General features: G+C 38.5%; 1 protein-coding gene across 3 annotated transcripts in view; it reads left to right on the top strand.

Moving 5' to 3' along the window:
• Positions 1 to 15,408, top strand: part of ZNF451 (zinc finger protein 451) — a 106,437-nt gene that overhangs the window by 69,002 nt on the left and 22,027 nt on the right. For all 3 annotated transcript variants that reach the window (XM_047734661.1, XM_047734659.1, XM_047734660.1), the window contains exons 10-13: positions 1,885 to 3,494; positions 9,138 to 9,281; positions 10,364 to 10,494; positions 11,839 to 12,025. In XM_047734661.1, coding sequence (XP_047590617.1) covers positions 1,885 to 3,494; positions 9,138 to 9,281; positions 10,364 to 10,494; positions 11,839 to 12,025 — 2,072 coding nt within the window. The remainder of the gene's footprint in view (positions 1 to 1,884; positions 3,495 to 9,137; positions 9,282 to 10,363; positions 10,495 to 11,838; positions 12,026 to 15,408) is intronic.

Genomic DNA, 15,408 nt, shown 5'->3' with positions numbered 1-15,408 from the left:
TGGAAAAAGTGGATATGTTGATATTGCTGTGAATGTAAAAGAACGGTTCTATGCCTGTTTTTTTCTGTGTGCTGCGTGAGTAGTATGTATACTGGGGGAGGAGTGGGTTAAAATAGAACCTTGGCTTTAAGTCAGCCAGAATGGAAAGTATCATATACATATGAAAGATTAAGTTTCTTTGAAAGGCCAAATTTAGCAAATAATCATTGGCTTTACAATGGAAATTATCAAGCAATGTATAATCCCCAGTGTACCTTTCAAAACTAGCTTTAGTAATAATCAACACATGACAGTTGTTTTTCTTTATATTGTCACCCCCTGCAAATTATTATTTCATAGTAAATCATGTCATTATATCTGTTAATACTTCAATATGTAACTATAAATGGTAGGGACTCTTTTTTTTTTTAATCCTATAATACTGTTACCACACCTTAAAAAACTGGTATTTTTAATAGCATCAAAAACTAGTCAGTTATCAAATTGCCCTTATTATCTCATGAAGTTTTACATTTTACATTTGATTTGTTGGAATCGTGATCCAAACAAAATCTGTACATATTTTCTGTTTAGGTGCTATGTCTTTTAGGTCTCTGTTTTTCCTGTTATACCATTTTTTTTTAAAGACTTTATTTATTCCCTTGACATACAGAGATCACAAGTAGGCAGAGAGATGCAGGACTCGATTCCAAATGCCTGGTGCAGGACTCGATCCCAGAACTCTGAGATTACAACCCAAGTCGAAGGCAGAGGCTTAACCCACTGGGCTACCCAGGCACCCCCTTCTTTTTCTATATAAACATTTAAAGTTATAAATTTGCCTCTAAGCATTGCTTTACCCTCAGATTTTGATAAGTTGTTTTCATTTTCATTCATTTAAAAAATTTTACCTTTTAATTTCTTCTTTGACCCATAGGTTTATTAGAAATTTGTTGCTTGGGGCACCTGGGTAGTTCAGTGGGTTAAGCCTCTGCCTTTGACTCAGGTCATGATCTCAGAGTCCTGGGATCGAGTCCCACATTGGGCTCTGCTCTGCGGAGAACCTGCTTCCTCCTCTCTCTCTCTGCCTGCCTCTCTGACTACTTGTGATCTCTCTGTCAAATAAATAAATAAATTCTTAAAAAAAAAAAAAAGAAAGAAAGAAATTTGTTGCTTAACGTCTAAAGAGTTAGAGATTCATTTTCCAAATATTTGTGTGAATTTTTTTAATCTTTTGATTTTAGTTTTACTATTCTGTATGTGGATTAGAAACAGGCAAAACACAGGTAATACTCAAGTATTTTGAGATGAAATTATTCTATTATCTGCATTTTTTTAAAAGACATACCTTTCTTCTTTTTTTTTTTTAAGGTTTTATTTATTTATTTGACAGACAGATCACAAGTAGGCAGAGAAGCAGGCAGAGAGAGAGAGAGAGGAAGAAGCAGGCTCCCCACTGAGCAGAGAGCCTGACTCGGGGCTCAATCCCAGGCCCCTGGGATCATGACCTGAGCCGAAGGCAGAGGCTTTAACCCACTGAGCCACCCAGGCGCCCCTATTATCTGCATTTTTATTGAAAAATATCTTCTAGTGTTTTATGTATACATTGTTTATAATTCCTGTAAAAAGTAGAGTTACTGTATTTAGAAGTACTTACGAGGGGCGCCTGGGTGGCTCAGTGGGTTAAGCCGCTGCCTTCGGCTCGGGTCATGATCCCAGGTCCTGGGTTCGAGCCCCACATCGGGCTTTCTGCTCAGCGGGGAGCCTGCTTCCTCCTCTCTCTCTGCCTGCCTCTCTGCATACTTGTGATTTCACTCTGTCAAATAAATAAATAAAATCTTTAAAAAAAAAAAATGAAGAAGTACTTACAAAAGAGTGTGTTGTTTTTTTTTTTATCCAATTTAGAGTTCGTTGTCGAAATGCTGGTCCTGTAGCTGTAGCTGAGAAGAGCATTGCCCAAGTTGCAGAAAAATTCCTATTACGAGGTTATTGTCCAAATTGCAACCAAGTCTTTATGGATGAAACCAGTACCCGAAATCACAAGCAGAATTCAGGGCACAAAGTCCGAGTCATTACCTCAATGGAAGAATCAGTCTTACTTTATTGCCACAGCAGTGAAGGGAACAAACCTTCTTCTGACTTGCATCTGTTGCTAGATCATTCAAAATTTTCATCACTTAAAAGAACTATGTCTATTCAAGAATCAAGCTCACAAGATTGTACCACTGTTCCAAAAAAGAAGATGAATTTAGAAGGTAGAAGCCATGAAGGTATGGTTTGTGTTCAGAAAGAAAAGTCAGTTGTAAAAACTTGGTTTTGTGAATGTCATCAACAATTCCCAAGTGAAGATGCAGTGGAAAAGCATGTTTTCTCAGCAAACACAATGTGTTATAAGTGCGTGGTCTGTGGAAAGGTGTGTGAAGATTCAGGGGTCATCCGTTTACATATGAGCCGGATTCATGGTGGGGCACATTTAAATAACTTTCTTTTCTGGTGTCGGACATGCAAAAAGGAGTTAACAAGAAAAGAGACTATCATGGCACATGTGACTGAATTTCATAATGGACACAGATATTTTTACGAGACTGATGAAGTAGAAGGTGAAACTTTGCCATCATCTTCTGCAACAATGGTGAGTAATGTGACTGCTAAGAATCCTTCTTCAACTATTACTATTATTGATCATTCTCCAGCAAACAGTCCTCCAAGGGGTAAATGGCAGTGCCGAATTTGTGAAGATATGTTTGATTCCCAAGAATGTGTAAAACAGCATTGCATGTCTTTAGCAAGTCACCAGTTTCATAGATATAGCTGTGCCCATTGCAAAAAGACTTTTCACAAGGTAGAAACACTATACCGCCATTGCCAAGATGAACATAACAATGAAATAAAGGTTAAGTACTTTTGTGGGCTTTGTGATCTTATCTTTAATGTGGAAGAAGCATTTTTAAGTCATTATAAGGAGCACCACAGCATAGATTATGTGTTTCTGCCTGAAAAAGCTGAAACTTCGATTAAAACTGAGAATGATTTTCCAGTAATAGAGACCAGTAACTTGTTAACCTGTGGTTGCCGTGAGAGTTACATCTGTAAAGTCAACAGAAAGGAGGATTATAGTAGATGTCTCCAAACCATGTTGGATAAAGGTAAACTGTGGTTTCGCTGCAGCTTGTGTTCAGCAACAGCACAGAGCGTAGCTGATATTAATACTCATATCCATCAAGTGCACAGAGAAGAAAACAGTGAGGAGGAAGAGGAGCAGCAGTATGTGATCAAGTGTGGCACCTGCACTAAAGCATTTCATGATCCTGAGAGTGCTCAACAGCACTTCCATAGAAAACACTGCTTTTTACGGAAACCCAGTGTGGCTCACTTTGGATCTGAGAAAACAAGCCTGTACAAGTTTGCTGCTAGTACCTCACGTACAGAGAGAAAACTGAAACAGACAGTAAGCTATCCGAAAAACTCAGACATGGAGAAAGGAGCTGAGAATGACCTAAGCTGTCAGAATATAGGTATGGCTTTTTAACTCTAATGTCTATGCAAGTTTCACATGTTGGTAGAGAAACATACATGTACTGTAGCCATCATTTTTGTGAAAGCTAATAATGATTCAGTTTTGAAGTAAGAAACATGGTAGGATGATCAGTTAATTACTGTGCTGTGTACACTTTTTATGGATGTGATTCGTAAGCATTAATGAATATTCTTATTTAAATATTCAACTAGGGGCGCCTGAGTGGCTCAGTCAGTTAAGCGTCTGCCTTTGGCTCAGGTCATGATGCCAGGGTCCTGGGATCGAATCCCGCGTTGGGCTCTCTGCTCAGCAGGGAGCCTGCTTCTCCCTCTCTGTCTCCCACTCCCCCTGCTTGTGTTCCCTCTCTCGCTGTGTCTCTCTCTGTCAAATAAATAAAATCTTTTAAAAATAAGTAAATAAATAAATTTTAAAAATAAATAAATATTCAACTAAACTTAAGGGGACAAAGAGTATATATTAGCTTTTTTTTTTTTTGTAAAATTATATTTATTTGACAGAGAGACAGTGGGAGAGGGACCACAAGCAGGGAGAGTGGAAGAGGGAGAAAAGCAGGCTTTCTGCCAAGCAGGGAGCCAGATGGAGGGCTTGATCCCAGGACCCTGGGATCATGACCTGAACCTGAAGGCAGACACTTAACTGACTGAGCTACCTAGGTGCCCCGACTGTTTATTAGATTTAAACAATATGTGTTCAAGATAACATTTTCTTTCACAAAATGCATGGGAATTTTGAGAGATGAAGGAAATTGATAGTCTTTCTGAAAGATTTGAAAGTTATCCTGAACATTTAGTTTCTTATCATTTAGATTTAGGTTCATTAAAAAGATAAATCAAGGGGCTCCTGGGTGGCTCAGTTGGTTAAGTGTCTGCCTTCGGCTCTGGTCATGATCCCAGAGTCCTGGGATCGAGCCCCACATTGGGCTCTCTGCTCGGCGGGGAGCCTGCTTCCCCCTCCCTCTCTCTGCCTCTCTGATACTTGTGATCTCTGTCTCTCTGTCAAATAAATAAATAAAATCTTTAAAAAAAAAAAGATAAATCAAGTGAATTCTTTTTGTTCCTTTTTTGACTTTATTCATTTGTTGTGGCTAATTCTTTTTTTATTTTATTTTATTACTTTTTTTTTAAGATTTTATTTATTTATTTGAGAGAGAGAGAGAGACCACAAGTAGGCAGAGAGAGGAGGAAGCAGGCTCCCTGCTGAGCAGAGAGCCCGATGCGGGGCTCGATCCCAGGACTCTGAGATCATGACCTGAGCCGAAGGCAGAGGTTTTAACCCATTGACCCACCCAGGCGCCCTTTTATTTTATTTTAAAAAATGTTTATTTCACTGTAGTTAACATATTAGTTTCAGGTGTACAGTATTAATGATTCGCCAATTCTATGTAGTAGTCAGTGCTTACTATGATAAAGTGTACTTTTTTTTTTTTAAGATTTTATTTATTTGACAGGCAGAGATCACAAGTAGGCAGAGAGGCAGGCAGAGAAAGGGAGGAAGCAGGCTCCCTGCTGAGCAGGGAGCCCAATGTAGGACTTGATCCCAGGACCCTGAGATCATGACCTGAACTGAAAGGAGAGGCTTAACCCACTGAGCACCCCAATAAAGTGTACACTTAAGCCCTTCACCTATTTCATCCATACCCCCATCCACCAATTTTGTTTAGAAGTATAATTTTAAGTGTATATTCCCCTGGTAATCACCAGTTCTCTATATTTAAGAATCTGTTTTTTTGTTTTGTTTTGTTTAAGATTTATTTATTTATTTGACAGAGAGAGACACAGTGAGAAAGGGGACATAAGCAGAGGGAGTGGGAGAGGGAGAAGCAGGTTTCCTGCAGAGCAGGAAGTCCGATGAGGGCTCGGTCCCAGGACTCTGGGATCATGACCTGAGCCAGAGGCAGACGCTTAACAACTGAGCCACCCAGGCGCCCCAAGAATCTGGTTTTTTGTTTTCCTTTTTTTCCTTTATATCTTAAATTCCACATGACTGAATCCTATGGTATTTGTTTTTCTAACATTATACCCTCTAGATCCATCCATGTTATTGAAAGTGGCAAGATTTCATTACTTTTTATGGCTGAGTAATATTCTGTTTACACACACACACACACACACATAATGCATATACATACCATATCTTCTTTATCCATTCATTTATCAGTGGACACTTGGGTTCTGTCCATAATTTGGCTATTTAAATAATGCTGCATTTAACAAAGGGGGGATGTGTATATCTTTTTGAATTTATATTTTTGTATTCTTTGGGTAACTACTGAGGAGTAGAATTATTGGATTATATGGTAACGCTGTTTTTAATTTTTCAAGGAATCTCCATAGTGTTTTCCACAGTGGCTGTACCAGTTTGCATTCCCACCCACAGTGTATAAGGATTCCTTTTCCTCCACATCCTCATATTTTGGCCTTATTCTATGAGAAATCTTAAAGATCACTTCAGAATTTGTATATATTTTTTAGGATTTTCTTGGAAGCAAAACTATTACTTAGAGTTAAATGGCAATTAGAAGTAGAGTTACAGGGGTGTCTGGGTGGCTTGGTGGGTTAGGCCTTGGTCCCAGGGTTCTGGGATCAAGCCTTGCGTCCGGGCTCCCTGCTCAGAAGAGTCTGCCTTCCCTCTCCCTCTGCCTGCTGCTTCCCCTGCTTGTGCGCTCTCTCTCTCTCTGTCTCAAATAAATAAATAAAATATTTTTAAAAAGAAGAAGAAGAGTTACAAATGGTAGCAAGAAACCAGGGAGAAAATTGGGGTATAGATTCCTTTGTACTTACTCTAGACTTTACTTCTTGCACCAGGTGATAAGACTAAGTAAGTCCAGTAGAGTATAATGTTTTAATTTTGTTTAGAAGTATAATTTTAAGTGTATATTCTTTTAAACAAATATTAGGTCCTTGTAAATTATATAATATATAGCACGGAAAGTGGTGATATATGAAAATTTTAGCCAAAATATTTTTTTTAAGATTTATTTATTTTAGAGAACGAGAGCACGCATGAGTGGGAGGGGCAGAGAGGGAGAAAGAGAAAGTTAAGTAAACTCCATGCTCAGCACAGAGCCCGACTTGGGGCTTGATCTCACGACCCTGAGATCACGACCTTAGCCAAAACCAACAGTCGGATACTTAAGCTGTACCACCAGGCACCCCTAAAATTTTTTATTAACTGTTTTTATGAACTACTGAGTTTATGTAGTCTTGCTCTATAGCATGTGTAGATCTCAGTATCATCTTTAGTCGTGGCATACTTTATGTAAGAAATGATTATATGAGCTGCTACTGACCCATTCAGCTCTACTTCAGACAATAAAGCAGTGGTTACACTGTTTTTATGTTCTCTTGTGCTTTTGTTTTTCCAATTACTTTTTGGGAAATTATGTTGATCTGTGTTTGGTAATGATTGTAGTATCTAAATCTACAGTTACTAAGAATTTTTTTTTTTTTTAATTTTTAAGTACTTTCTACACCCAACATGAGGCTCAAATTCATAACCCTGAGATTAAGAGTCACATGCTCCACCAACTGAGCTAGCCAGGGGCCCCTACAATTACTAAGAATATTAAGAAAACATAAAAGAAAATGGGTGGCTTAGAAATGAGAGGGGATAACGGTAGTATATTTGAGGGAGTCTCTGTTAAGGCAGAGTAAAACCTAGTCATTTTAAAAAATAATTTAAAGGGACGCCTGGGTGGCTCGGTTGGTTGGACGACTGCCTTCGGCTCGGGTCGTGGTCCCGGAGTCCCGGGATCGAGTCCCGCATCCGGCTCCCAGCTCCATGGGGAGTCTGCTTCTCCCTCTGACCTTCTCCTCGCTCATGCTCTCTCTCACTGTCTCTCTCTCAAATAAATAAATAAAATCTTTAAAAAAAATAATAATAATTTAAAATATTAAGGTTTGCATTGCTAACCAGTTGAAACTTCAAGGCCTTATAAAATAGAAAAGTATGAAGGAAGTGAAAGGGATGGAGAACAAGAGTTAGAAAATGGTAGAAGAGGAAAGAATGCAAGAGAACCAAGAAAAAGATCTGTTTATGGTGGGAAGTGCTGGTATGCTACCAGGACCTCTTATGCACCACTTTATGGTAGCAGGGTTGTTGGTTATTTCATTTAACAGGTTACTAATAAATCAGTCTAGATTGGGAAGAGAACAAACTTCTAGCCGGGGCGGCAGGGGACGAGACATTCTTCAGATAACCTTGAAATTTTATTTTGATGGATGGTACAAGTTTTTGGTTATTTAATCTCAAAATTTTGTCTTTTAGTTCTTCCAATACATTTTTTTTTTAAGATTTTATTTATTTATTTATTTATTTACTTAGTAAGTTATCAGAGAGAGAGAGAGACAGAGCAAGCACAAGCAGGGGGAGCAGCAGGCAGAGTTAAAAGCAGGCTCCCTGCTGAGCAAGGAGCCTCTTGCAGGACTCTGTCCCAGGACTCTTGGTTTGTGACCTGATCCGAAGGGAGATGCTTAACCGACTGAGCAACCCAGGCGCCTCTCCAGTACATTATTTTTATTTTCAAAAGATTTTATTTATTTGATAGAGACACAGTGAGAGAAGAAACACAAGCAGGGGGAGTGGGAGAGGCAGAAAAAGGCTTCCTGCTGAGCAGGGAGCCCGATGCAGAGCTTGATCCCAGGACCCTGGGATCATGATCTGAACCCAAGACAGACACTTAACGACTGAGCCACCCAAGCACCCCAAGAGGACATGTTCTAGACAATTCTCATGTGTATGGGCAAAAAACTTGAGGACTGTATTTGTGACTGATTGTATAACAGGTTATTATAGTTTTTGTTCTATGGAAAGGGTAAAGCATTCCAACAAAGGATTTTAATACAGATTTTTTTTTTTATACCCATGCTGTTAATTGCTAAATGTGATAGTCTGATCATGACACTGAATAAATATGTCTTTTTTTAAAAAATCAGAGAGGGGCACCTGGGTGGCTCAATGGGTTAAGCCGCTGCCTTAGGCTCAGGTCATGATCTCAGGGTCCTGAGATCGAGCCCCACATTGGGCTCTCTGCTCAGCAGGGAGCCTGCTTCCTCCTCTCTCTCTGCCTGCCTCTCTGCCTGCTTGTGATCTCTCTCTGTCAAATAAATAAATAAAAAATCTTAAAAAAAAAATAAATTAAAAAAATTTAAAAAATCAGAGAAAGAAAGGCAGGCTTTAGGGTCAATGGCATTTATATATAGAAAGAATAATAAAATTTTTGAAATGTTCAGAATACTTTTTATCTGGTGTTACTATACCATGTCATGTACAAGTTTGGACTTCATGAAAAGGTTTAGAAATTAATAATTTTCAAGATTAACATTTTTGTATATTCTCTAATATCTTTTTTTTTTTTTAAGATTTTATTTATTTGACAGACAGAGATCACAAGTGGGCAGAGAGGCAGGCAGAGAGAGAGGGGGAAGCAGGCTCTCTGCTGAGCAGAGAGCCCGATGTGAGGCTCGATCTCAGGACCCTGGGATCATGACCTGAGCCGAAGACAGAGGCTTTAACCCACTGAGCTACCCAGGCGCCCCTCTCTAATATCTTTAGACTTAAGCAATTAAAATGTTTTTAGTTAATTCTTAACAAATTCAGGTTAATGTTTCTATCTTCTCAGATGAAGAAGTCGTTGAGCTTCCAGATTTGGATTATCTGCGAACCATGACTCATATAGTCTTTGTAGACTTTGATAACTGGTCAAACTTTTTTGGTCATCTACCAGGGCATCTTAACCAAGGAACATTTATTTGGGGTTTTCAAGGTATGGTTGATAAAGAAAACATTTGAGATGACACCCTCTCCTCTTTTTTCCTTTAGAGTATGTTTCACATTTAAAGGACTGCTCTTGAACCTCCGTGATTAAAACATACAGGCATAGTTAGAATATTGTCACTTTGCATTATAGCTACTCTGCTGGAATATTTTTCTTTCCACATTTCTCTGTGGTCACTGTGAACTCTCTTTGGTGACCTAAATTTTGTGACTCCATAGATACATATTGAAAAAGCCTTTATTTAACACTGGCAATGTGCCAGGTACTATGCTTGGTATTAATCCATGCTTACTGATTATTATATTTATCTCCCTTTTAAAATATAAGGAAGTATGCTGAAAAGTTTATTTTTTTCCAAAGTATAAAACTAATAAATAGTAGAGTTAGCCTTTGAACTTGATTGGGCCTCATGGCTACAGAACTAGTATGATTTTCAACATGTCATAACTGCCTCTTCAGTTCATCCTTACTATTCATTCATCTAAATATCTCTTTACAAACTGTTGACCAAACAGGGAGAGAGACTTCTTTGATTTACAGGAAGTCGGTATAGTGAACATCCAATAAACTTCATGTTTGATAGGGAACAACATATAAAGAGGAGGATTGAATTTAAGATAGGAATGTACTGACCTGGATAAAGTTACCCAGTACAGTCTTTTAGTAAATTTAGCTTTGCTGATTGCCCATAATTTCTATCCACTGAGTAGCCCTGACATATTTGTTAAAAAACCATTAATATGGTTTTATAGAATTACACCAGAGACTTTTCACACACACTACTTTTGATTCTCACTTATACACCTATGTGTTTCCAGATGAATAGGCAGATTGAAGTCATCCTACTTTGCCAAGATTGTAAAGCAACAAAATGGTGATACCCATACTCGAATTGAGTTCTGCATTCTAATCTAGAATTTACTCTCTAGAAAAAGTTTTCTCTAATGTATTTTTTTTTTCTATTTTTTTTTCTAATGTGTGTTTTTTCATGATTGAGCTTTCAGTTGTATCTAGTATTCTGTTCTTCTTGTTTGTTTGACTATCATATTTGCCTTTTCTAAAAATAATAGGAGGAAACACCAATTGGAAGCCTCCACACAACTGTAAGATCTATAATTACCTGAATAGGATTGGATGCTTCTTCCTTCATCCTCGTTGTAGTAAAAGAAAAGATGCTGCTGATTTTGCCATCTGTATGCATGTGAGTGATTGTTTTATACAAAATCTAATGTGAACTTTTGACCCATTTGGAATATCTTTTCTACTTGGATCATAATGATGCTATAGAGCATATTTTGGTGCTATATTTTTGCATAAAACCTTCTACATCAGGTTCTACCTATGACAGTGAGGGGAGGGACTCATACTATACTTATTTATTGCTTTTCCCCAATTCCTAGCAGACTGTCAGCTACTCATTGTAGACCCTTAACTATTTATAGAATGATGATCAAGAGATGACATTATACTTGATGTATGCTAAGATACTTTCACATTTTAACATCTCTGAAATTGGGAGGCACCTTAACAATCACCATTGGCCTAGATGCGGTTTGCATTTGCTTCTCTCTCTGCCAGTTACCTAGAGAAGCTACTAACCTTAGACCCATTTTAAATTAAATTATCTGCTTAAGGGTTTATGTGTCACACTGATAGCATGAATTTACTCAGCAAATTTGGTTTTTGGTATTTTTGTGTATGTTTTTAAAAGTTTGTTTTTTTGTTTGTTTAGAGAGTAGGGAGGGGCAAGTGGAGAGGGTGGGAAAGAGAATCTTAAGCAGGCTTCAAGCCCATTGTGGAGCTGTCTCACAACCCTGAGGTCATGACCTGAGCCGAAACCAAGAGTTGAACCCTTAACCAGCTGAGCAATTCAGGCACCCCCTTAAGTTTTTTATTTATTTAAGTAATCTCTATACCCAACATGGGGCTCTAAGTCATGACTCCAAGGCCAAAAGTCACATGCTCTACTGACTGAGCAGCCAGGTGCCCCCTCTGCAAACTTGTTAGCTGCTGCTTACATTTTAAACCATAAGACATTTCCTTTTCCCTTTATCAGTGCTGAGATTGAGTTATGCAAATTACCTTGCTTACCCTTTCTCTATGGCAAATTTATTTCTTATTTACCCTTAGATTAAGTGTGTAGCTCTTATAGCATTCCAGGTTTATGTTTGGCTTTTTTTTTTTTTTCTTTCTTGGTGGCACATAAAATATCTGGCATTGATATTGATGGCTACATTTGATTAAACATTGCATATTTCATTTATTTATGAGGGAGATCTTTATACTTTGGTGGGAGCTAGAACACAAGCTAAATATACCTTTGTCGGGGTGCTTGGCTGGCTCAATCAGTGGAGCATGCAACACTTGATCTCAGGGTTGAGTTTGAGCCCCACACTGGGTATACAGATTCATTTTAGAAAAGTAATAAAATCTTAAAATAAGTAAATACGCCTTTTTAGCTATGTGTTCATTCTGAAATAGATGTAACTTAATTTAAACCTCAAGTACTGATTTCTGTCAACACATGTATTTTATTCCACCTTAGGCTGGCCGTCTAGATGAACAACTACCCAAGCAAATCCCTTTCACCATCCTCTCAGGAGATCAAGGTTTTCTGGAGCTAGAGAATCAATTTAAGAAGACCCAGAGGCCAGCACATATACTAAACCCTCACCATTTAGAGGGAGATATGATGTGTGCCTTGTTAAATAGCATATCTGATACCACCAAAGGTACGCAGCTGCAGTCACAGTGCAAACCGCCCAAGAGGAGGAGACTTCACTGCTGAGAGAAACCAATAAACTGCTGTCCACTAGTGAACTATTGGCTGCTCACTAAAGCATCGTGCTCTCATACTACTCTCTCACTTATTTTTTCCTTTTCTCGTATTCTTTTTTTTTTTTTTTAAAGATTTTATTTATCTATTTGACAGAGAGAGAGATCACAAGTAGGCTGAGAGGCAGGTAGAGAGAGGGGGAAGCAGGCTCACCACTGAGCAGAGAGCCCGATGTGGGGCCCGATCCCAGGACCCCGAGATCATGACCCGAGCCGAAGGCAGAGGCCCAACCCACTGAGCCACCCAGGCGCCCCCTTTTTCTCTTATTCTTTAGGATTTAGAATTTTCTGGAGCCTTTTTTTTTTTAAGATTTTATTTATTTATTTGACAGAGAGAGAGAGAGATCATAAGTAGGCAGAGAGGCAGGCAGAGGGGGGGGAGCAGGCTCCCCACTGAGCAGAGAGCCCGATGCGGGGCTCGATCCCAGGACCCTGGGATCATGACCTGAACAGAAGGCAGAGGCCCAATCCACTGAGCCACTCAGGCACCCCTCTGGAGCCTTTTCTGACCTATTAGATAAAATCTGTATTCATGTATATAAAATATATGTTTGTGATTTGAAATACATTAGTGCAATTTTGCAAAGCTCAGAATCCAGATTTTCACTGCTTGTAAAATACCAAGCTCGGGACGCCTGGGTGGCTCAGTTGGTTAAGCAGCTGCCTTCGGCTCAGGTCATGATCCCAGCATCCTGGGATCGAGTCCCACGTCGGGCTCCTTGCTCGTCAGGGAACCTGCTTCTCCCTCTGCCTCTGCCTGCCATTCTGTCTGCCTGTGCTCGCTCTCTCTCCTCTCTCTCTCTGACAAATAAATAAAATCTAAAAAAAAAAAAAAATACCGGGCGCCTGGGTGGCTCAGTGGGTTAAGCCGCTGCCTTCGGCTCAGGTCATGATCTCAGGGTCCTGGGATCGAGTCCCGCATCGGGCTCTCCGCTCAGCAGGGAGCCTGCTTCCCTTCCCCTCTCTCTGCCTGCCTCTCTGTCTACTTATGATCTCTCTCTCTGTCAAATAAATAAATAAAATCTTAAAAAAAAAAAAAATACCAAGCTCATCTTCACTTTTTCAGAAAGCTAATTGCTTATAGGTGAAACTAGAAAGCAATAAATAATAATATGGCCAAAAAAAAAAAAAGATGATTTTAAGAGGTTGACAGGAACAAAAATGAAGTCCTGAGAGATCTTTAATTCCTTGGGAGGAGTAGGTACCTCCTGTCCTATTCTCTGGATTTACACTCTCTTCTCTGACTTTCTGATATTGTTCAGTGAAAGGGTATGCTTATGTTCAGTTTCACTAGCAAGTATCTAAGAAAGGATGTAATTCTAGGGATTCAGATGAGTTTTTTTCATAATTTCTGAAATAAATGTGGGTAGAAGAAAACAAATTTTTAAGTATCCTCATGGTTTGCAGCCATGGCTAAGATTTGGAGATATTGATGAATGACATCAATGAAAATCTGTTTTGGGCATTTTTACTACATGCTCTAAGTTTTCCAACTCTCCTCCTAGCTTTTTTTTCTTTGAGCATTTTTGGAGCCACAATTTGATTGAAAACCCATTCTGAAGAATTTCACTGTCATCACTGAATTACAGTAGATGAATATACTTCTGCAAAATTAGGACTCATTAATCTACTAGGCCAACTCTGCTCTTTAAAGGAAAATTGACTCTGTTTTGCATATTTATATCATGCCTTAGTACTGAATTTTATCTTCCTATTCTGTAATTTTTGTTGTCATCTATTTGCTTATCTTTGGTTGTTGCTTTTTATTTTTTAATCCCTTTTTCTTTTACTCTTTTGACATCCTCTCCCCATCCTTAACAACATCTACTTAATATCCTGTAAAATACTTAAATTTTTATCTTTGCCACCCAAGGCCAACCCTTTTTTCCATCTCCTATGCTGCTGCTTTGGGGAACATCTCTTTTGTAATTGTCACTGTGAAACCTATTATGGATTTGCTTCTCTTACCAATTTTATTTGGAATGAGAGATGCATATAAGTAGGTCTGTATGGGTACATTAGAGTTGGAGGTAAGATACAGGTTATTGTTACATACTGATTGTTCCCCTCTGAGTACCCCTGTACACTAGGTGTTTTTTTAATTATTCATTCATATTCAGTGCTCTTTTGAATTTATTGCTTTTGGGGGACACCTGTGTACCTTATTCTGAATTTTTGTGAAATGCAGAGGTCGTACAGTACATAAGGAAGGGCATGGGCTTTGGGTTCAAGGCTAACTTTGCTGCTTCTTCACTGTGTGATTTCAGGCAAGTTAGTCAACTTTTTCAGACCCTCACTTTTTATATCTATAAAGTTGTAAGAATTAGTGATATGTATAAGGTATCTAGCACAGCATGTAAAAGTACTGTGGGTGCTCAATAAGTAGTAGCTATTTTTATTATTACTACTGTAAGAAGGTTTTCCAAGCCACTACTTTTTTTTTTCCTTAGTTTTTCTTTCCAATAGTTTTTATTGTGGTAAAATATACAGAACATAAGATTTACCATCTTAATTAACCATTCTGAAGTATGTATTTCAGTGCTGTTACCTACATTTACATTTTGTGCAGCCATCACCATATCCATTTTCAGAGCTCTTTTCATCTTGCAAAACTGAAACTTTATATCCATTATACAGTAATTCTCCACTACCATTTTCTTTACGCCTGGAAAAACACCATTCTATAGAAATTTGACTAAGTACTTCATACAGATGAAATCATACAGCACTTATCTCTTTCTGGCTGGCCTGTTTCACTTAGCATAATGTCCTCAAGATTCATCCATGTTCTAGCAAAGGTCAGAATTTCCTTCCTTTTTAAAAAGGCTGAATAAAAGTCCATTATATGTATAGACTCTATTTTGCTTATCCATTTATTCCTCGATGGGTACTTGGCATTATACCCATGTTTTTAGCTCTTGTGAATAATGCTGCTATGAATATAGGTGTATAAATATCTCTTCGAGACCCTGCTTTTGTATCTTTTGAGTATATACCCAGAAGTGGAATAGCTGGATCATAAGCCAGTTCTATTTTTAATTTTTTGAGGAATTTCTACACTGTTTTCCATAGAGACTGTATCATTTTACATCCCTACCAAGAGTGTAGGGATGTACCCTACCTTGTACACTCTACCAAGAGTGTACAAGGGTTCTAGCAAAGATGTAGAAAAACACTCTGCTAACACTTGTTATTTTCTAGGTTTTGTTTGGTTGTTTAAGATTTTATTTTTTTGACAGAGAGAGACACAGTGAGAGAGGGAACAGAAGCAGGGGGAGTG

Source organism: Lutra lutra, chromosome 6 (assembly GCF_902655055.1).
Source record: "Lutra lutra chromosome 6, mLutLut1.2, whole genome shotgun sequence".
NCBI lineage: Eukaryota > Metazoa > Chordata > Mammalia > Carnivora > Mustelidae > Lutra > Lutra lutra.
The sequence above is the reverse complement of the archived record's forward strand: the minus strand, read 5'-3'. Positions and strand labels throughout refer to the sequence as shown.